Here is a 24177-nt window from a genome sequence, read left to right as displayed (position 1 = left end):
GAACTATAAGAATAATAAAAAAAGAAACAATATGAAAGTTTTTATTTCAATGTTAATAATTCTTAAAATCGTTTTTTTATCCTAAGAATTCTTTATTTTCCGTTTTTTAGTTTATAATTTTTTGATAAAAATTGTTCTCAAAATACTTTTGGAAAATTAAATGGTATAACATTATGTGTTTATGTATACTTCTTGTATATTCCAATGTTTGAAATAATATGATTCAGAAAAGTATGGAATAAAAATTCGGTACTTACGATGTATTAACGCCACCGCCGCTACAGATTTGGCGGTTTTTAAGTGCCGCCAATCTACACTTAAAATTTTTGCGACAGTTCATAAAATAAAACACTTTATTTAAAATCAAAATAGTTAATTGGATTTCGGTGGAAAATGAGCCGATATAGAGTTTAGCATAGATTCAAAACAATCATATCGCCATATGAACTCTGATGAATAAGATTCCAAATGAAATAACATTTCCAAAACGTACGTTTGCCAAGATAAAGTTTTATGTTGTGGGAATTGGTACATTTTCGTTTTTTCGGTCAAATATTTCCCTCCTGAAAAAATAAAATTGCATCTTGTTTTGTTTTTGGCAAATCCCAAAGACGAATATTCGTAGCACTAAAAATGGCGACAAAAAAGAATTGTTTTTTTTTTTTTTTTTTTTTTTTTTTTCGTCAGCATTCTTTATTTTACGTTTCTAAGTTTCTAAATAATGATTTTTATTGAAACGTGAAATTTTTTGATAAAAATTGTTGTCAAAAAACGTTGTTTACAAAATTAAATTTCATAAAATTATGAGGCTTATGTATACTTTTTGTTCATTTTAATTTTTGAACTAATATGATTCTTAAAACTATAGAATGTAAAGTTTAAATGGGCCTTTCATGTTATATCATTAAATTTAGTAATACTATTTCTCGGGCATTAGGTTTTAACTCTTATAAGAATATACATATTTTTTTCTGTTAATATACAAATATTTTTCCGATGTGTTTTGGATATTCCTTCTCTAATAAAAAGAGATACCATTTTGTTTTCGGTTGTACAAGAAAGAAGATCAAGCATTTTTCTTTTTTAAATTTAATAAGCCACATTAAAGAAGGAACGTTGCAATCCTACACGCTACATTAACGACGTCTCCAGAGTAACTGAATGACGGTTCATATGGAAATCGCAGGTAAGCGTCTCATACAACAAGCCCCCTATAGTTCGTTGCGATCGCGAATTGTTAACAATGACTTAAACAAAAAGTTTTATTTTAACTGACAAATACTATATTATAATTTTAACTTTTTCTATGACTATACTCGTTTTCTTTGTTTTTAATACATTTTATGTTTTTTGTGATAAAATAAAAAACTTATAATTGTTCACCTTCTGAACACTGATGAAAACACAAAATGATGGGCTATATCAACAATCAAAAATATATACATTTATTTTACAAATTCCATATTAGGGTGGCGCCATTCAGAGAATTAAAAATACAAAATTATCTTTAGCGAAGCTGATGCTTTACATCCGGCTTTCAGTGGCAGACTACTATTTCATATTGTTTTACAACGCATGGCTTTAGCCCTTTTGTGGGAAAGACTTTAAAACAAAACTTACAACAGTTACTTTTCTCAACAACTGAAATTTAGAATAGTGTGATTAAGAAAAATATGCGAACTGTTTGCAATTTCAAATTAATATTGAAATGTACAGGTTTAGAATTTTCTACAGTGAAAAGTTTTCGGAACTTCAGTGTTCAAAAAAGTATACAAAAGCTAGACGTTAAGAACGTATCCAATGAGCGAGTAAAGCGAGCATCGGATCGCGAAGCCGTCCGAAATGAACTGCGAAAGCAGTTCCGGGGGTTGGCGAGCACCAGCGAGCAGGGGGCGAAGCCTCCTAGTAAAATATATTATTCAAAGTAACATCTACTCATTACAGCGAAAGACAGCTTTACAGGAGGCTTCTTGTTCTGTCTGTCTTGTTCTGTTTGTCTGTATATGTAATATAACACAAAAAAAGAAATTTCATTTCTGAAAGATAGAAGTGGAAGTTTATATGAATTCGCCACTCTCTTTATATATTACATTTTCTGTTTTCTACTGAATATTTACTATTGCTTTCCATATTTATCTCAATTTGTTACTAAATAAGAAACTAACATTTTTGACTAACTAATGTTAAGAAACTAGCTTTTTGCTTTTTTTTTAAAAAATAAGCTATGACCTGACCACTTACATTCATAACCCTTTCAGTCGAGTTTTAGTGAAGAGAAAGTTCTAAGTCGTCGTTTCTAACTAGTTAACATGGTTTTTAGAATATCAGTCTCCAAGGAATGTAAAAAAGCCATAGTTTAAGTGCTCTAAACTTGAAACGAAGAATTATCTGGGCTCTAAAACGGAGAAATATGAATATTTTAAAAGTTATTAAACTCTTTCGAAAATCGCCATTTTTTGGGAAATTTTTCTATGTTGAAGATAATTATCAAAATCACTACTTTATACTCAGCGTGACGTAACTATCACTACAATTATTAACACGTTGAGTGCCGCGTCAGCCATCGGTGGCTGACACTGGACTTTCCATTTAGGCCGCGTCAACCACCGGTGGCTGACACTGAAATTACATTTAGGCCGCATCAGCCACCGGTGGCTGGCACAGAAATTGCATTAAGGCTGCGCTGCCACCGCTTGCTGACACTGACCTTTCACATAGGCCGCGATAAACAGCTGGATGACAGCGTATAACATGATATAGAACTATAAAATTTACACTCTTTTACGGAATTGCAGAAAATTTATTCAAAATTTACTTAATTATTGTGATTCTTGGTTTAATAAATTCAATTTAGTAGATTTTTATCCACCACTATTTTTAAACAATTCGTTGGCATATATGATTCAGCATTTTTTGAAGTTACACTTCTTATGCGACTTCCAACAAGGTTGCGTTAAACGCTTAACGCTACATTTTTATTGGCCGGGAAATCACGTGGTAGGATCCAGTTTTCCCTCATTCATTTCCATATTGTTTTGGTTCTCACTAGCATAAAAAAAAGTAGTGCATGGAGTCCCTCCTCGCGGAAGAAGTTAAACTTCGCAACCTGCGACGTTAATTGTAGAAGAATCAGCAGTCGTAGAAGGATCACTAGTTCTATTCAACGACTCCTTTTCCTGCTCCGCTCGCTTTCATGCTCTGTAATAACGGTAATATTGAGCATTTTTCACTCGTGGACCTCTTGAACCAGTGGAAGTGATTGTGGTTGCCTCATCGTCTCGCCCTGGAAATTGTATTTGTATTAATAATGTATGTGAATGCGTCATAATGTAATTTCAGAAGAGCTGTAATTCCTAACAATCAATTGATATTCACAAGAGACGTACCTTGACATAATCTTAAATCCGTCGCATTGTCCGACGGACACTTCCCCTAAATTTGAAAAAAAAATACTACCCTATTAAATTATATGTGTATACAAACTAACAAATATTTATAGAAAAACAATACTTTTATGACTTTTATGAAGCTAGGATGGTCGATAAATTCATAAATCTTCTCTTATCAAAAGACTATTAGCGTCTATTTCCGAATCAGCATGTTTTATATAATATTAAATTGATATGTAATAATTGTAGTGGTAATTGAAATCACACTGAGTTTTTGCAAATTTTTGTGAGCCCAGAAAATGCAGCATTGGAGTAAGTTTTCAAATATTAAAAAATCACACCAGAAACACTTTTCATTTCCTCAAAATTGTGGCTTTTCACCTTATTTACGCTTTGCGACATTTCCAGAAAAAGCATAGATAGAGCTAGCTGTAAATAGGCTAAACTTGTCATAATAGTCATGAGTAACTATTGCAAACTCACAACAGTTATGAAAACAGCATACTATTCGCTAAAAAACATCCTCCTCATTATATGACGACGAAGCTTTCGAAAAACAACTTTAACACTAGGTTTACGGACGTTTCTCATATACTTATCTCTACGAACACACGTCAATTTGACGCATGAACCAATACATCACTAGCTTTACGGACATTTCTTATATACCTATCTCTACGAACACGCGTCAATTTGACGTATGAAAGAATACATATAATTGTGATTCTTAATTTAATAAATTCAATTTAGTAGATTTTTATGCTTCACTAATTCTAAATAATTCGTAGGATTATATAATTCACCACTTTACATTTTCAAAATTTACTCAGTTGTTATTTACCATTTTTTTAAATTTTTTTTGGACGTGTCCGCGGAGCAGTTGGCATCTCTGCTCTTAGAAAGCAATGTAATTGTATACTGTAAGAAAAAAATGAAGATATGAGATATATATATATATATATGAAATATTCTGGTATTTCATGTTTCAATACTCGAACTAAGCAACTGAAACCTTCAAAATCTGACATTCTGCGTTTGTTCTTTCTATTATTGCTTATCGGCAACAGTTGTTTATTGCTTGTTTCATTTGAGATAACGATATCGGATAACGAATCGAAGTATTGTCGGTACATTCCTATTTATTATTGATGTGATAATTGTTTGCTTACTCAAAATTTTGTCTAAATTATGATCGCGTCAAATTGACGCATATCCGTAGAGGTATACCACATAGAGAATTTCAATATTTCAACGCTTGTGAAGAAAATAGCCTTCAATATATATTTACCTCGATCAATGGTTAAAAATCATTACAAGAGAGAAAATAAAAATTCAAACGGGTTTTATAATTTTCCTTAAAAAACTCGAAATGCGTCAAAATAACGCGTCCCGTAAACCTAGTGTTAAAGTGTCTGAATGTAGTTGCTGCTTCAGTAAAAATTATTTAAAATGATTTTCACCATCAGAGTAATTTAATTACTCGTAATTAAAATATCTGCTTTATATATATATAAATTTCTCCTTTATTTTTCTACTATTGAGAAAAATTTTCTAAGCCGAGAATGAGTAGCTATGGTGTATAGAAATGTTACTTTAACTTGGAAAAACTCTTCTGATCATTTATTTTTTTTACTTATTTTAATTTTTCCAAAATTGAAATATAGCAAATAAGAGACATCCTTTCAGTTTAACAGTTAGTTAATAATATTAAAAAATTGTAATAGTTTATTACTATTTTTATTTCTCTGCAGGAAAGACATTTTGGGAAAAAGATGAAATAGGTAATTTTTTAGATTACGCAATGTCTCTTATTTATAGCTGTTATGAATCGGAACCGCAGCGTCCTATTGAAAAAAAAGTGTTAGAAGAATTGGGCTATTTTTTTTAAATCAATTTTTAAATGAATCAAATATTTTAACAATCAGAAAATGTTAATTTAAGAGATTATATTACGTATCTAAAAGTCACCCTTGTGCTGTTATTAATACTAAGCGAAAGCTAATATTTAAATGTGTTATTTTTTTGGGAGAAATAATTGACATCTTCTTATTTTTTGTTAGGACGATGCGGTTCTGGCATAGTGAGAAATTGTGTACTTTAGTTAAAAAGGGGATGGTAGCAATACTGTACCTGTGGAGATAGAGTTGCTACAATAAATGCATTGGTCCTTCCCGGATGGTCATAGTCATGCATGGCTGCTGCAGCGTAGAGAGCCATAATTTCTAGGGCTGGAAAATTGGCTCCCATCACGCCATAAACATCCTTCTCATCATCAGATTCATCATCTTCATCTTCATCGTCTATGAAGGATTTTATTTGATTATCTACAGTGGCTTGTCTTGAAGTTGACCATCGTTCCTGAGCCTCGCGACCACCTTGAAGGGAAAAAAATGCCAATTTGAAATGGCTTTTATGAATTCGTGAACTACTGTTGGCTAGATGATATTGGCTTATAGAATTTAAGTGCGTGTTTTTTTTTTAATAATAAATTCCCACTGATCAGGCTAGCTGACCGGGTTGTGGCGAGCTGGACTGGTAGCCAGACGTGGACTATACGGGTAAGAGTTTTGCAAACCTAGGTACGTGTCCACGTCTGGAGGAAAAGAAAAAAAAGTACTCCCACAACAGTCCGTTAGGGAACAAACCGTAATCCTTCACTGCCATTTAATGGCGGTTCATTATTGATTGTAATGCAGTCTATTGTTGTTAAAGACAAGGCCTGAGAAAAACTGATACCTATATTAACGGAACATTCATGATAGAACTCCAATGTTTTCACCAACTATAAAATTTGTACTAATTTTATTTTTAAAGAATAACTTCAGAAGACCATAAAAGTGTGCTTAGTACCGTTTGTAGTACACGGACCATGCGTTTAAGTACTGCACAAATCATATTCTAAATTTATCTGTAATAAGTTCAGTTGATGAAATTCATAAAAATGCTGCATATTTTTGTTATTAACCACTTCCAGATGAAAGATTCAGACGTGCATTCCCCAGGTGCAAATGTAAAATGATAAAACAGGTGGGTCGGGATAGCCAGGTTGGTAGGACGTTAGGCTCGTGTTCGTGAGAGCGTGAGTTCGAATCCTGCTGGCAGAAGAATCCCTATGTATTAAATGGTGACTAGTGCAAGTTAAATCTGTCGGGGTCAGAAAGTCTAGTGCTATGCCAAGTTCCCATAACAACTCTCTGGGGCAACTGAAATAGAGATTGATCGTTCTCTGGTTCAGGTCAAAATTACGATCTGTGGAGGAATGAATGGAGTATGATTGAGTCTTCCCTGCAAAACGAACTGCGACATGTGTATGACTGAAGTCGTATTTTTGGCCATAGATGACGCCTCTGAAAAACAAGAAACGTAACCTCTGTCTTAAAATTCGATTGGTTTCCCTCAGCAGGCTTGCTTCTTCTTCTTCTTTATTTAACTTAACTGGGCACCTGGGCCACATAGCGGTTTCTATCCCACCCATCCTGATTTTATCAGTAGATGTAGTAAAACATTTTGTGTACAGCAGACTGTGTGGTGCACAGCAGGCTTGCTGATATTGGCAAGGGGCATTAATAACAACAATAACAGATAAAACTGATAGCGAAACTATTTCTTTATCGATTTATTTCTGATAGGGTTATGATAGTTTGATTTATTTAATTCACCACTGCTTAGTCCAAAACAAAAATTATGTAAATTATTCTTTGCAAAAGTGCTGATGAGATGCGTTGAAATTCAAGTGCAAGCAAAATTACGATTGTCAAATTAAGCTATGTTCACTTTTAAGCGTCCACTTCTTATTTCTTTTCCGTTCTGAATCTGCTGTAAGAATGTATTAATGACTCATCCGACGTTAATTCTCTTTAACTTTGAAGCAGTTCCAGAATTAGATTTCCTGTATATGTTTTATGATTGACAACTACTCAGAAAAATTATTTATGGAAAGTAATATTGGCAGGAAATTGGAAATAGAGAAAATTATTGGAATTGGAGAAAAGTGTACTTACTGAGAGTTCTGTGTAAAGGTGAGTCTGTTGAATCAGAAGAAACTTGGCAGAAACCAGGAATGGGCTGAGAGATGAGGAAATATACTCCGTGGAGGACATCACTTGCGTGCATTCGATTATGGTCTGCACAAATTAACAAACATATCGTTATCACGCATTGCAGATGAAAGTACAGGATGCTAAGAAATACTTTGGCTGTTATTTTATTGACTAACCATCACGAGAAAGTTTTCGAAGGGGAGAAAATTATTAAAAAGAACCTGGTTGAGGAACTTTCTCATTTCCAGTTTCGGACAGTTGAATATCCATAATTACCCGGACTTATTAATCGACAAACTATGTACAGGATTGTATAAAAAATAATAAAAGGAGGCAAAAGCAAATGACACTAGGAAAAGGAAAATCAACAGAAGAAGGAAAGTTAATAGGAAAAATAAGAGTCTTAAAATTTTATCTTTCATTTGAGGGTCGTGGCGTAAAAAATTTCGAATTTAAATGTCACACCTGCCAACTCTTCTGGATTTTCGGGAAGATTTTAGTTTTATATTTAATGAAGTAAAGAAAAATTTACATTCAGGCTTAACTTCTATTTTAATAAATTTGATTTATTATACTATATGATAAAAAATAACATTTATTTGGCAGACAAAATGCGTTTTATTCAGCATTTGGGTACAGAAGGAAAAAATCACAATTTGTGCTCATGAGAAAAACAAATAAAAAAAAGATGTTTCCATAAAAGAAAATCGTGCTCAGTAGGGGGGATATGGTTCCCCGGAAGGCCAGCAATGTTTAACACCTTTGAGGCATCCAGTCAATGAGGTTATTAATGTATTCTGTCCCGCTCCTCCCGAAGAGCTCTTTCCAGTTCTTGGAGAGTTTGTGTGGTTGGTAGGCGTCTAGCAATTCGTCTGCCTAGAATGCCCCAAACATGTTCGATTGGGTTCATGTCCGGAGAACACGCAGGCCAATCCATTTGTATGACTCATTCCTCTAAAACGGAATCATTCACCAGGTGAGCACGATGTGACCTGCAATTGTTATCCATTACAGTGAAGTCATCTCCAACTTTTGCTGCGTAAGGGCCTCTGGATCCCATCCCCATATCGGTGAAAGGTCAGAGCTCCATTTCGAATGATATGGAGATCGGAGCATCCATAAATGAGGATGCCAGTCTAGACAATCACTCCCCCACCGCCAAATCTTACACTTTCGTGCACGAACGCAGGATTGTTTCAAGTGCCATGCTCCCTCCAGATGAAAATACGCCTATTATCAGGATGAACAGAATAATTGCTCCATTCATTTCTCCTTCAGTTCACATGCTCTGTTGTCCAAACCTTGCGAGCGCGACAGCGCCTTGCTGTTAACGTTACACGCATCATTGGTCTGCGAGTATACAGACCTACAGCGTGAAGAAGGTTTCGGACAGTTTGTGTCGAAATTGTGAGGCCAGTAGCAGAGCGAGTGTGTTATTGAAGAAGAGTGGCATTCATATTTCGGTACTTCCGAGACGTTGGCGTTAAATAACGGTCATCATTGAGTGTTGATGCACATCTACGCCCTTGCCCTGATCTTCGGTCTTCATTTCCAGCTTACAAAAAACGGTTCCAGATCCTGGAAATCACACTTTTTGAAACTTCAATGGCTTCTGCTACTTCGGCTTGTGTTTGGCTCCCCTCTATTCGGCCAACAACTCTCCAAGCTTCTGATTCAGTTAAATGACTTCTTTGATGCATCGCACTCATCGAAACAACGCTCTTACTGAATTCCGATCATTCTTTTCGACTTTGTCTTAAAGTAAGTTGAAAGCCAAATCAAACTCTCTGTCCCGAAGGCTCCGTCTTCGACGTCAATCTCAAAATTCGCATACTGCGAAGTTTGAAAATAATAAAAATTTACATTTGTAACTATCTTCTTCCATTTGTATGCACAAAAAAAAATTGCTTCTACCGTTATTTTATACAAGACTTACAATACTCTTTATTTGTTTTGAGCAGTGCATATTATAGCTGTCCCAAGTCATGCTAATTGCTGATATTTTCTGTTCTTGAATAAAATGAAGCTTTCCAATTACTTCTTGCAAAATATTTTATAGAATGTTGGACATTTAAAAACCAAAGCTCTCAGTAATTTTTGCAATTTTTCCAATAATTTGAAAGTCTCACCACGCTAGAGCTGAAAAAAATGGTTTTGCATATGAACTTTTAAATCATTTATATGTAATGGTGTGGAAAATAAGTTTAAATGAATAAAAAATAATACATTAAAGCATAAACGTAGCTACTCCTAGAGTAAATTTTTACAGAAAGCTTAGAAAGTTGGCCGCCCAGTAAAAGCTGGAAATGGTATGGTTTTACCAGGACTGTTGATTCTACGCATTTTGAAAAATTTTATTCTAGAGGTAGCTAAGTTTTTGTTTTAATATATGATTCGTTATTTTGAGAAATTTGGTTTAAAGTTTTTATCCATATAACTTTATGAAAGCTGTTTAAAAAGTTAATGATATGAAACACCATTTTGTTCTAAACTCTCAACGTTGAAAAAAATTACGAGTACATTCCGAAAGCTTGCGTTTTTAATTGTTTACCACTCTATAAGACTTTTTTCAGAAAGCGTAGTACAGTTGAGTGACAAATGATACGGGGACATACCCTCCAACTTATGAAGATTTTGAAAATAATTCTCTCTAGTGGTAGCGAACCAAAGTAGAAATTTTTAAAGCAAATGGATCTCTCATAAAACTTTTATCAGAACTTAAGAATCTAGCCATAGGCCCATCACTTTTATAAGTAATAGTGGACAAATTTCGCTAAAATGAATTTTTTAAAAATATTAAGACATTAATTTTGCTACCGTCTGAAAAGAAGATTTCTGAAACTACGGAAATTCCGTAGCAGTTGGAGGGTATGCGGGCACTTCGCTACGGTATCTCTACGTAAACAATCTTTCTTTAATAGCAAATGTTTTGGATGATTTTAAGTGAGATTGTTGTCACACAATTTGAAATATCATGTTTGAAGATTTTAGAAAGGGTGTCCTTTTTACCCATGCAAAATTTGCACCAATCAAAATAATTGTGAGCCTTCTTGCATAGATAGCAATATCCTATAAAATGATTTCAAAATTGCCGGTATGGTATCAAAGGTAAAAAAAGAGTACTTAACTTCCTCTTCTCATTTTGATCGATTCGAAATTTGGATGGCAAAAAATGACACAATTCGTAAACTCTTTACGCTAAAATTTGCTATTAAAGGAAGGATTATTTGCACAGAGTTAGTATAGTCATCACCTCCTACCTTAGAAAGCTTCCACACTGTTTTTTTTTTATAAGTAGTCTGCGCTGACTACTTATAAAAAAACTGTGTGGAGGCCTTCTGATGTAGGAGGTGATGGTATATTTCATATAGTTAGTATAATTTCTAGTACTTTATCACCCATCTGTATTTATTATATCTGTTACAAGTCATGACGAATATTTTTCTCTTCCCTAAAACAAACTGGAAATAATAGAGTTTTACTACCAGTTTTTTCTCCTTTCCGGGTAAAGCTGTCGGAGAGAGTTTCTTTTATTCCGGGAAGTCAATAGCATGTGGGTCTAATCTTTTATTTACAAAGTGTCAGGAGCACTGCTTGCCCGTTTGCAAAACGGGGAAACTGGTAGCAAAAGTTCCTCATTAATAATTATCAAACAAATATATAACAGATTCATCTCCATAGTATTATAATACATGGGGTAAAAAGAAAGTCTGCCTCGAAAATCGGGAGATTTGACAGCCGTGGAGACAATAGATGTAATATATATATATTGCTTGTTCTCTAAGCACTCTTTAATACTTACATGGCTTGTCTCTGTATCCTTTTTCTAGCTCATGAAAGTAGGCAAAAAATGGGAGCATCGGTATACGAAAAGATTCGAATAATCCCGTAGCTAGGAACACACGGTAGCACATCTGAAATTGAAATTATTAAAAATCATTGGTTTATCAGGGAATAAATTTCATATTGAATGAATGATAAATTGAATCCCCAGAAGTAATACAACACATTAGACTAATTTTTTAATATTGGTATTATATTTGTTCTGAAATATAAAATCTGATAACAGTAATTTTTTCATTCAGATTTAAAAACTTACCAATAATTGATTTTGTTATAAAGAAATCTCATTGATGAATAACTATAATTAAAGAAATCTCATTGATGAATAACTTGTTTCTTAGATTTAAATAACTGCAAATTTTTTAAAAAAAGTGAATCGTGTTTGATAAATTTTACCTTTGATGCAGAAAAAGACACCCGTATTTCATGTCGTATTTCAGAATCATAAATTATTAAAGTGCTAAATATAATATTTTGCACAGATTTTGACCTAAACCTAATACAAGAAAGCACGAAAAATATGTTTAATAAAAATTCTGCGTCAAAGGGTTACGTTCTAGTATATTTTTGGAAAATCAAGGATTGTACGAATAGTTTAAATATCTTTTTTTTTCTATCGCAAAACATGCGAACGGACGCAATTAAAAAAAAAATACTAAAGAAAGTAATGTTGAAAAATAAAATAGAAAAAAAATTCAAAATTGGAAAAATAAATAAACTAGAGGAAAATATGTATTACAATTTTTAACATACTTAGGTTAATAAGGACAAAATAACAAGTTGAATTAGTGACTCACTTGGCTAAGGATTAGAGTACCCGCTTGGCGTTCCATGTCAAAAACAGGAAAATCCCAAATGTCAATGAGTCCAAGAAGGGGATCGTTAGCTAGAGCTTCAAGATCGTAAACTGCATCCTGAAGTTGGATGATCAGACCTTCTTCTTCGGAATCTTCTTCAGTAATTTCCTGCAAAACAAAGCATCCAATTTTTAATTTTTTCAGAAATAAAGAAAATTATATAATAGTACGTACGTGGAAAAATAGAATACCTGATTATCTCCTGACCTAGTCTTATATCACGTCTATAATTTATAAATTATGTAAATTATGTACATGCCTCCTTTTTTACAGTGATGCAGAAAGTTCTTTTATTAACCCTTTCGCGCCGACTGTCACAAATACGTGACAGCAAAAAACCGTATCAATCAGGATAAGAAGATAAAACTGGTAATCAAAATAATTCTTTAGCAGTTTATTTGTAGGCGGAGTTATAATTTTTTGATTTATTTAATTCACCATTACTTTGTTCAAAATAAAACTATTTAGTTATTCTTTGAATTAATATCGATTATATATATGATTAAACTAACAATAATTAAAATAAAAGCAAAGTAAGTCTGTCTAATTAGTAACGACTACATTTAAGTTACCGTTTTTTATTTAATTGCAACTTGATTCTGATTTTGTACGAATGCTTTTCTGAATCACCCGTCCCCAAGGGGTTAAAGAAAGTGGTATACAGGATTACCGATGTAATGTAATCAGCCTGGCAGCACTAGTATTAACAAATGTTACAAACCAATAGAAATGTAAAACTAATAGATTTTAAACGTTTAGCAACCACTATTCTTTAACCCCTTAACCTGTGAGCGCGAGTTAATTCGAGCACGCTAATTAGGCCAAACTGTGCACACTCGAGATAATTCGAGCGGCGTTGTATTTTATGCTGAAATTATTTTTCACACTCGAATATAATCGAGAATTGAAAATATCAATGTGAAAGCTAAGAAAAAAATCGTTTTATTGCTATTTATCATTTACATAGGATTGTAAGCTACAACACTTATCTATTCAAGAATAAAATATACAGAGATGCCAACTTGCTTCGGCCAGCAAATATATATTTTAAAGTGGTAGTTTATCAATTGTGATTCCAGGCCAAGGCGCCGAATTGATTTTAAACTGGAAACATTAAAAAACAAACAAACCTGTAGATGTTTGCATCTGTGATCTGTATGAAGCTTTAAAATTTATATTTACATAATATTTAAAAATAATACAGCAGTCTAGCCAGTCTAATCCTGCATTTTTATAAATTGCTATACTGTCGTGCAATTGAAAAATCAACGTAAGCGACAAAAAATAAAAATAAAAAAATTCAAAAATAAATTTTGTTTTAGGAGCAATAGAAGGAAAATAGTTGTCTGACCACTTTCCTCGTAATCAATCGTGAAGCACTTTCGTTGTTTTTTCAACTGCACAGCAGAATAGATGTAATTACTTTTAACTTAATAGATGTAATTACTTAATAGAACTAATTACTTTTAAACGTTCAGCAACCACAATTCTTTTAAAAACAAAGAGCTAATTCTTCAGGTTACACTTGCTTATGTCCTGCCTGACTAAAATTCTAATCAAAACTTGCTGTTTCGAAAATAATTAAGGCTTTATTTTTTTGTTTTTTTTTTGTGACCATCAGCATGGTTGTGACAGTGAGGCAGGCCTGAAAGCCTATGTCATTATCGGGCAGTGGTACTTAACTAGACGAGTGAGGTAAAGATGGCGAATATGCTGCCTTTACTTTCCAGAGAAGCTGAGTGGGCTTTTGAGGATCGAACCCTAATCCTTCAGATTGACTGATCTTTAACAATTGAGACATCACTGTTTTTCTTCTTGTACTTCCATATTAGAAATACTACTATTGTAGTAATCTAGAAAATCGTACTGACCTGTTCAGAAGAGGCTAGTGGTGCTATAGTAAGAGGTGAAGGCGTGAATGGGGCGGATCTTCCACACAGGGCACAAGGTCCTTTACCGCCCCACGTTGCCGTGGTCTGGACAGAGGCATGCGTCCTCAGTATTCGTCGCCCTCCGGCGTCTTCTGGGCCACTAGGAGGTGAGTCGCTACTCTCGTAATCCGAGGACATAGCGGCGGATCGGCGAAAAGAAGGAAGCGGCGCTAGACCCTCTTCTTCATCTTCATCTTCATCCTGCAAATTATAATATTAGATACACTCATAATCCACGAGAAGAAAATCTAATGCAGTAACAAATGTGCAAATCGGTCCCACGTTGAATTGTAATATCGGTACTTTAAACCAATAAACGGTACTAATTCGATAAGATGTTAAATTGAACCATGTTTTCCTTCAAGTTGAACCATGGAGTCCCTTAATATGGTTCCAATTATCCCCACAGTAATAAATTTGGATGGTAACTATGGATCAGGAAGATAAAATTTTTTTTAAAGTACTCAGTTTTGAACGTTAGCTAACATTTTAAGTTGAAACTACATATGCTAAATGAATTTTTCTCAAAAACATTGTACCGAGAGCCACGCCGTCTCAAGGTAAACCAGGTTCACCTTCCGATGAGGTAAATCAGGTTAAAAAAAATAAAAGGTACAAAAGTCAAAAGTAACTTTTAACTACTTTAAAAGTAACTTTAACATAACTACTTTAATCAATCATAACTTGTGCAGTTTCACGCAAACTTTTCTCAAAGTTTAAAGCAATAATTTCGTAATTAATTTAGATTTGTTCAAAAAATTTTGCTTAATTTTATTGAGTATTTTTAAAATTATAGCAAAAAGACTTAAGACAAAAAAAAATTAGTTTTTTTTGTAAAAATGTCCATATACAAATGTCCATCACAAACTTTTGATCAATTATTGCATACAATCACCAAAATATTTGTTAGAAGTTGCAAATTTATTCCTACATTTTTTGGCATAGGGTGTTCAAAAACACTATTTTCCGTTTGTAATGTATTGTCTGTCCGTCAAACCTCTAAAAGCTTTAAACTTCATTGAGAAGTATGAGAAATCACATAATATAAACACTTTTCATGTTATAAAATAATTCTCTGATTATTTCATAGCTTAGGCCGGGGTTTGATCTCAGTTGGCTACCTCGGAGTATTGATTGTACGGATGTTACTTTCACCGATCATCTTTCAAGGGTCGAAATATCACCAGAAGTCAGTATTGATTTCTAAGTTCATCCCTTTATGAATGAATCTACACTGTAAAAATTTTTCGTGTATCTGAGCACCAAAAAAAGTGTCAACTGCTTTACTGCAAAGTGGTGTTCCACTAAACCCAAGGATGTTCCTGGTTCCGTGAAACACATAAAATGAAAATAAAAATAATAAAATATTTATGTTGCCTACATACACCAATTCTAAAAAAACAGTTGTGATCACCTTTTTACGATCACTGGTTTCCCATTGGTCAAATGCTTTTTTTCTGGTGTGACTCCGATAAACACCACAACATTTCAAATCATGGGTTGCCTGAAACAGATTAACTTTTATGCCAACAGATGGCGCGCAGACTGAATGCATGTTATGAATATTAATGTTTTTATTTTGTTTCAGTGTTGATTTCTATAGCTTCGATGAAAGAAGATCGTTTTTGTTATGTCCGTCCTCTTTTATTAAATATGTTTTATTATTAGAGTTCGTTTTCTTTTGAAGACAAGCGACGGAGTATCGAAGTTTGGTAAATAGATAACATCCAGATAAGAGAGAAAATTAGAATTATTTCTACTATACGTTTTTCATTGCCAAAACTGTCTCAATTGATGTTTGTCGTCGGATTGGTTTTCAAATCCTGGCTATATACGTGTTTCACAGATCACAGATCTATTACTGTACAGTTTTTACTGAATAGACTGTCAGTAGTAGCCAATTTCTGCAGCACTGGAGATGTGATTTTTACACTTACATCAAATGTCTTCCAAATTCTCAAGTAAAAATGAACAAATTTGAAGAAAACTACCTTAATTTTAGAGGATCACTATAATTCAATGGCCCTTTTTTATTATCGTCTATGCTATGATAAAATATCATGGGATTAGGGAGTATGGAACTTGATTGTATGACTATGTATCCTATGAGAAAAGTTCACTATAGGTCAAAAAAAATATGCCATTGGCAAAAGTGTAAGGGAAAATTATATAGTAGGAAAAACTTCATTTATATATGTTTATAGCAAATCTAATGAACATTTTCCTAAGAGATGAAGCATAAAATGAAAAAATACGGAAAATACTGCTATTTCTTCATTAACTGTATTATTTGATCCTCCTGTATAGTTTTTTAGTTTATTATATCGTAGCAGAAATTTACCCTTATCTTTGTAAATTACCTTATATGTGTCATCACACGATGTGCTTCAGTTAGTATATTTTAGTCTAAAGAAACCCTGAACACGTTGCCTTCTATTTTATAATTCTGCAAGTCAAAGATTCTTCAGTCTCTTTGTGAACTAGATAAATTTATTCATTGTCTTCCATTTTATAAAACTTCAACCCAAAGATTCCTCAGTCTTTGTGAACTAGATAAATTTATTCATTGTCTTCCATTTTATAAAACTGCAACCCAAAGATTCCTCAGTCTTCGTGAACTAGATAAATTTATTCATTGTCTTCCATTTTATAATGCTGCAAGCCAAAGATTTTCCTGTCTTTGTGAACTAGTTAATTAACTCATTGTGTTTTATATTATTTTGCTGCAACCAAAGATTCCTAAGTCCTTGTGAATTAGGTTATTTTATTCATTGTCTTCTATTTCATTATGCTGCTACTCAAAAAACTCTAATCCTTGTTAACAAGGTTAAATTTTTCATTGTTTTCATTTTTATTATATTGCAACACAAAGATTTCCCAGTCTTTGCTAACTAGGTTAATTTATTCATTGTTTTCATTTTTATTATACTGCAACCCAAAGATTTCCCTGTCTTTGTTAACTAGGTTAATTTATCCATTGTTTTCATTTTTATTATACTGCAACACAAAGATTTCCCAGTCTTTGTTAACTAGGTTAATTTATCCATTGTTTTTAATTTTATTATACCTCAACCCAAAGATTTCCCAGTCTTTGTTAACTAGTTAACTTATTCATTATTTTATTATGCTGCTACTAAAAAATTCTCCAATCCTTTCGAACTAGGTTTATTTGTTCATTGTTTACATTTTTATTATACTGCAACCCAAAGATTTCCCAGTCTTTGTTAACTAGATTAATTTATTCATTGTTTTCATTTTTATTATACTGCAACCCAAAGATTTCCCAGTCTTTGTGAACTAGTTAATTTATTCCTTATTTTATTATGCTGCAACTCAAAAATTCTCCTGTCCTTTTGAACTATGATAGTTCATTCATTGTTTTCATTTTTATTTTTCTGCAACCCAAAGATTTCTCTGTCTTTGTAAACTAGTTAAGTCATTTATTGCGTTTAATTTTATTATACTGCAACCCAAAGATTTCCGAATCTTTATGAACTAGGTTAATTAAGACATTTTCTTCTATTTTATTATGTTACTACATAAACAGTACCTTGATTTTGCTGTCTGCACAATTTGTTCGTTTATAGGTCGTGTTCTATTTAATTTTACTGTAACTTAAATATACCATAGTCTATGCTATATTTACATAATGCATTAATTACACTCTCTGCGATATTTCATTACACTGCAACACAAAGATAGTCTTGTCTTTTTTGATACACTATGCGTGATTTTATAAGTTGTGTTCTGTTTTAATTATACTGCTGCTCAAAAGTGTAGAGAAAAAAAAGTTATACACCGAACCTCCTCCTCTTCCTTGATAGTTTCATCTTGCGGTTCCTTGGACGCAATCCCTTCATCCGCTTCCTGCTCCTCGTCTGTCCTTCTGGTGGCGTCCTCGTGCAGTGACGTCAAGCACTTGACGTCATGTGGCGTAAGAGGGTGCAGAGAGGCTACAGTCTTCCGACCACGAGAATCTTTCCTCTTAGGATGACCCGAAGGCAGTGCGGTGGTCGAGTAGGAGCGTTGACCTTTGGGCGGCCTCTTCTGCTGCTCTGGCAAAGCCGCAATCAGAGATTCCAAACTGCAAGAAAAATATTCGAATTAGTGATACATCTTTCATTATCAAAACAATAGAAATAAGTAGTTCGAGATAATGTTGGCAAAAGATGATTTTTTTAAATGAGCAATAACCATATTAGAGATTGCTTTGATGTTCAAACACCCAAACTGTGTTTTTATCATTATTATTACTATTATTATTGTCACGTTGGCGTTTTGTGGCCTCCTTTGCTCTGGTAAGTCTACACTCAGAGACTCTAAAGTGTAAAAAAAGTTAAATTATAGCTTTTTTCAATGAATCAAAACAATAAAAAAAAATTAGTTCGAGATAATGTTGGCGGAAGTTGAATTTTTTAACCACCATTAATCACGTTAGAGATTGCTTTGATGTTCAAATACCAGAGCTATGCTGTGTTTTTAACATTATTATTATTATATCGACACGTTGGCGTTTGGTTGGCCTGCTATGCTTTGGTGAAGCTGTGGCGTATCTACCACTATGATCATTCCACATCAATTGACTAGTATATAAAACATGCTAACTTTATTAAATCTTGAGGTAACTTTTAAAAGATAACGGGTGGCATTGTTTAATGGTTATTCCACACATTGGTGACCTGCGGACATGATCTGATCACGATTACTGCGCGAAGAATGGTTTGCATAGAAAAGTTGATTTGCTTATTGTGACTGCGTCATCGTCCACCTCGCGCTGTTGCTTCTCAGTCTCATTTACACATAATGGGGTTCTGTACATGTCGACTGCTAATAGCAATACCATGAACTTAATACAGCTCTCATATTAAAACTGAAAACCCGGTGACCTTAAACCAGCTCTCCCGGTTTTTCACAAATGCAGCAATTATTGGTATCCGTTCATCGAATTCTATCCCTGATATAATTCTGGTGGGGGAGTATTGTGGCGAAATTACCTCTGCGATTTTTAAACAACAATTTAATAGTATATAAGACATGCTAACTGGAATCTATCCTGAGGTACCTTTTGAAAGATAAAGGTTGGCATTGTTTAAGGCCACTATCAGTGATTCTAAATTATAAAAGAGTTGCACTACAGCTTCTTTCAATGAATCAAAACAATAAAAATGTATAGTTTGAAATAATGTTGGCAAAGTTGGCTGATTTTTTTTAACGTACGTTAATCGCATTAGAGATTGCTATGATAGTCAAACACCGAAACTATCGCGTGTCTCTATTGTTATTGTCGCATTGGCGTTTGGGTGATGACCTCTTCTGCTTTGGTAAATCCGTTGTTACAGATTTTAAACTGTGAGAAAGATTAACTCGAACTGCAGTTTTTACTAATTGAAGTAGTAACAAGGAATATTTGAGACAAGGTGGCCAAAAGTAGAATTTATTTTAAAAAGCATTAATCGCACTGGAAACTGTTTCCTGTTATGTTGACACAAATAAATGTTATAATGCGGTCTTGTTTACTCTCTATTAGACAGCCACTGCTATCTTTTTTAATACAGGGAGAGATTTTCAAACAGTTTCGACATGAAAGAATCAAATATTGATGATCCCAAGAAAAATCCCAAGACGCTGAGAGATAAGCTTAACGCTAGATTGCGTAAAGAAGTCATTTTGATAGCTTTTTATTTTCAATTAAAAAAACAATGATGACACAATTTCTTAGAATTTTTTGACCTTTTGCAGAGATGCCAACTGCTCCGGACAAGCCAAAATAAATAAAGGAACGGTAAGTAACTACAAAGTAAATTTTGCAAATATTTGACTATTTTTGCTTGCTTTTTAAAACGTATGGCATGGCAGAATTACTACAAAGTGGTGAATTCTATAAGCCTACGAATTATTTAGAAATAGTGTTGGATAAAAATCTACTAAATTGAATTTATTAAACCAAAAATCACAATTGATAAACTACCACTTTAAGATATATATTTGCTGTCCGGAGCAAGTTGGCATCTATGCTTTTGTACAGCATATAATTTTTTTATTGTTAATATTTACTAATAACTTGTTATGTAACTGAAAATAGTATCAAAAATATTAAAAATTAATTTTACACAAATTTCTTTATACTTTAGTTATTCTTTCACAATGCAGTAATTTTTATTGCTTTTTGGGAACTATAGGTATTTCAGTCTTTCCAGTGTTAATAATTGAATAACTTCACTAATTTCCAAAACTATTAAGATCGACGTAACTATTAAGATGGCAATAGCCAACTTGCTTCGCGCGCTCGAAAATGAAGCGCCCATTTTCAAGATAAAACAGAAGCGAATGTGGAAAACAAAACAAATATCAATAAAGAAAACGCATAGTGTATTGAGCTTCTATTGTTACTCGTCTATTGAGTCCTGGAAATGGCCAACTGTTTTTCATGCGTTTCGAAATATGTCGACTGTTCTCAACTTAACAATATTTTAATCTAATGAAGATGTTCGATTATCAAGCTGATTTATAATTAATGTTATTATTTATAAACAATGATTTGCCTGCCAATCGCACGAGATTTTGGAATCATTTTGTCATGCCAGTTTATTCGACGGTTCTATCTAATGCCTTCATTGCAAGATTTTTGTGGTATCAAGTTGTTTGAACAAATCGATATATAGTTTGTCTATAGCAAAAACTTCCCTTTCCATAAAGTATATGGCCGTCTGCTGCTATCGAAGCAGGAAATATCGCATTTTAAAGAAATGAGCATCTTCCTCCCTTGATTTCCTTTTTTTCGCAGACCAGAGCTTAAAATTAAAACTCGTAACCATAGTCACCGTCATTAGCCTCATAAGAATGGCGTAGAGAGTTCTTTCTATAGACAGACTGTAGTTGTTTGAACATATAGATAGTTATTTGAACACACAGTTGAATATATAGATGTCTGTATGGGACAAGTAGAAGTTTAATTGACTAAAAAATATAAAAAAAAGAATATGGTAGATTTGGGTGATTTTATCTGTTTTTCGCTATCACTAATAAGGATGTAAAATTAAGTAATTGGGCATCTACATGTTCAATTTTATTTCTTTATTTATGTAGATCAATTCTTTTAAACTAATTTTATCAGTTGAGCCAGCCACAATTATGTAACCATCGGGCATACTGTGTTCGATTAAACCAGGAATTATATGTTAAAAAATTATCACTTTAAATAAAAATTTAAAAACCCTCTCAAAAAATTCGAGAAAATTGACAACCATAAAAAAAACTTTTCATTATAGCTGTGTTTTCAACAAAAAGATTTACTCATATTTTATAACCGTCGTTAAACAGCTGACACAATTCTGGGTTCACGACTATTAATGTTCAATTCCGTAGCCTTGTAATTTTAAACCCACTCCAGAAGAAAAGAAAATTCCCGGATCAAGTATTGCGAGTACTTTTTCGATGGAACTTGTGACTCAAGAGCTGCTTTGCTTGCCATTGCATCCTTAAATAATTCCTTAACTCGAGACATTCTGGATTGCCGCCTCCAACTTGAATACCTAGCATCCCTTAAGAAAACCATTGTTCTCCAGTGGGTTCCTGCCATTGCAGGGTAACGGGTAATGAAAATGCAGACTACTTAGCAAAAAAGGGGTCCTTAATTATCCAAACTTCTGCACACATTATGTCCTTCTGTTCCACCAAACAGCTTATTAAGAGGACCTTTAAGACCTGTGCTCATGAAGAACTTATCGACCGTACTTCTACTAAGTCATGGAGAACTACCATCCTAAATTTGCGAAATGGCCCAAGACGAAGAGCGGTGGCTGAATTCCGCTTAGCCACCGGTCATGACTGTCTGCGGAAGCATCTGTCTAGATTTGGTATCGTTCCCTCCCCGGTATGCACTCTTTGCAGTTCTGGTGAGGACATGGACTCCACGCACCTTCTCCGCTGCCCTGCACTTTGCGGGAAATCTATCACTGAACGCTATTGGGAAGCTAGAGACATGTTGTGATCAATAGACTCAGCTGCTGCATCTTTTGTTTCTGTTATTATTTTTAGATGTTTATGTATGCTGTTACTGTCTATAATCTGCCATTGGAAATAAATTTTTTTTTTGATGGAACTTACCCGCATTTGTGTTACACGGAAAGGAAAAGTGTGGAATTCGTATCGACACGCAGCCACTGGGATTCGAACCAGGTTCACCTCAACAGAAGGCTTACTCTCTATTCCCTGGGATATCACAGCTCAGGCTTATTAATAATTCAAATTAGGGACCTATTTTTCATGTTTTCTAATTTTTAACAATTTACTTATAAAAATATAAATACCCCGGTGAAAATTGTCGCTCTTCCTCGTCAACCCTTATGTTGTTATTTTCCTGATAAATTTGATCGTCATCGTTGATGGAACCCGTCGGTGGCGGCGACTGCAAATTTCTGAAGCTCGTGCTCCTTTTCCTCAGAGGCTCCGGTTCTAGTGTGGGCATTCCTGTGGCAGTAGTCGTCGTCGTCCAAGTGGCAGTAGACATGCGCCGCAGCACGCTGGGAGCCAGGTTTTTCCGGAGACGCTGGAACAAATGAATATTTCATATATACGAAATATTGAATTAAATGCTTAAAGTTTTTAACCCTTTGCTTATGGCTCTTAGTCCACCATTCTGGTCCATCTGTTAAACCAGCCGTAGGCAAAAGGTTAAAGTAATAATTTTTAATACCGAGTGTCTCTTAAATGACTGAAGAATCAATTAAAAAAAACTGAAGGAGCCTGAATGTATGGTTTGCTGTGGGCACCAAAATTTCATTTTTTAAAATAATTTCGAAGTTAGTTGTAAAGTTCGTCAACAGTAAATGAAAACAAACTATGCTCTTTGCTGAATGTTAGACTATTCTATCAAAAGTATTTGCATAGATATCACTAGTGGCGCCAAGCTATCGATAGATTATTATGAAACACTGTTTTATACTTTTTTTCAGCAATTAGCGTGTGCAAATATTTCTGTTGAAATGGCCTAACAGTTAGCAGAAGAATTGAAGCATTTTGTATCTTATTTTGAAATTTGGGACGAATAAATCTCTGGCTTCCTATGCAGAACAGAGCAGACTGTATAATTCAATCTCCATCGATTTTTTTCATTGATTTTACTATTCGTAGACCGTTTTTGAGATACCCTATGAAATGAGAGTATTTAAAACAAATATTATATTCTACAATTAGAATAATCTGGTATGCACTTCGCTATCATTGTGTAACAATAGTAGCTGATTTGAAAAGTAAGAAAAAGGGTTCCTATGGTCCTTAACAAATGTGAAAGATGGTATCATTATTGTTATAGCAAATTGGTTATTTTTATAGCAAATTGTTTAGTATTATAGCAAATCGGTTATCGTTATAGCGATCGGTTATCGTTATAGCGATCGGTTAATATCATATCAAATCGGTTATTGTTGTAGCAATCAGTTATTGTTATAGCAAATCGGTCATTGTTTAAGCAACCTTCTTTTCGTTAACTTTTCTTTAAAATATAAATTTCAAAATCTGTAATTTCGAAACTTAACATATTTTACTGACAAATAATTGGGTGTTGTGGTGAATATAAACTAATTAAAATGCATCTTATTGTCTTAATTTTTCTACCACTTTCCTAGTTTAACGAAAAATTAAGAGAGAGAAGATGCAAAGCTTATAAAAATTATGAGGCTAGCTAAACAAAATAAAAATAAATATACTGGCAAATTTATTATTATTTATTATTATTTTATTTATTTTATTTATTATTATTATTTTTTAAACTACGCTATTTTGTTATTCCCATTCAGTTTTTGTCAATCATTTTAGTTTAAAAATTTCTCGAATCAATGCTTCAAGACCCAAGAACAGATATTGAAATTATTAATTTATTAATTTGTAAAAATTTTTTTTTTTCATAAAATAAAAAAAATTTGTTAGTCAGCTTGCTAATGCTAAATGAAGTCAATTTTTTAATATTTCTACATGCATATTAATATTACAGCGTTATGTCAGTGGTTTATTTTTTTCCAACTCCAATTCGTAAAATGTAGGTAACAAAGGCATTGAGCAACGCTTGGAAGCAATTATTTACTTGCTATGCCAGATAAATTCATCGCCTATGGAAACC

The 24177-nt window shown here is 33.5% G+C and overlaps 1 protein-coding gene across 1 annotated transcript in view; it reads right to left on the bottom strand.

Moving 5' to 3' along the window:
• LOC107457273 (cGMP-inhibited 3',5'-cyclic phosphodiesterase 3A) overlaps positions 1–24177 on the bottom strand; it is a 59726-nt gene that overhangs the window by 18483 nt on the left and 17066 nt on the right. The window contains exons 3-9 of the mRNA XM_043047595.3: positions 22370–22608; positions 17865–18144; positions 14001–14261; positions 12070–12237; positions 11232–11343; positions 7391–7513; positions 5520–5764 (exon numbers count right to left, since the gene is read on the bottom strand). Of these exons, the coding sequence (XP_042903529.2) occupies positions 5520–5764; positions 7391–7513; positions 11232–11343; positions 12070–12237; positions 14001–14261; positions 17865–18144; positions 22370–22608 (1428 nt within the window). The remainder of the gene's footprint in view (positions 1–5519; positions 5765–7390; positions 7514–11231; positions 11344–12069; positions 12238–14000; positions 14262–17864; positions 18145–22369; positions 22609–24177) is intronic.

The sequence above is a fragment of the Parasteatoda tepidariorum genome, chromosome 8, assembly GCF_982258835.1.
Source record: "Parasteatoda tepidariorum strain Cologne lab strain chromosome 8, Ptep-v5.0, whole genome shotgun sequence".
Classification (NCBI taxonomy): Eukaryota; Metazoa; Arthropoda; class Arachnida; order Araneae; family Theridiidae; genus Parasteatoda; species Parasteatoda tepidariorum.
Note: the sequence above shows the minus strand (reverse complement) of the source record. Positions and strands in the feature narration are given on the sequence as shown.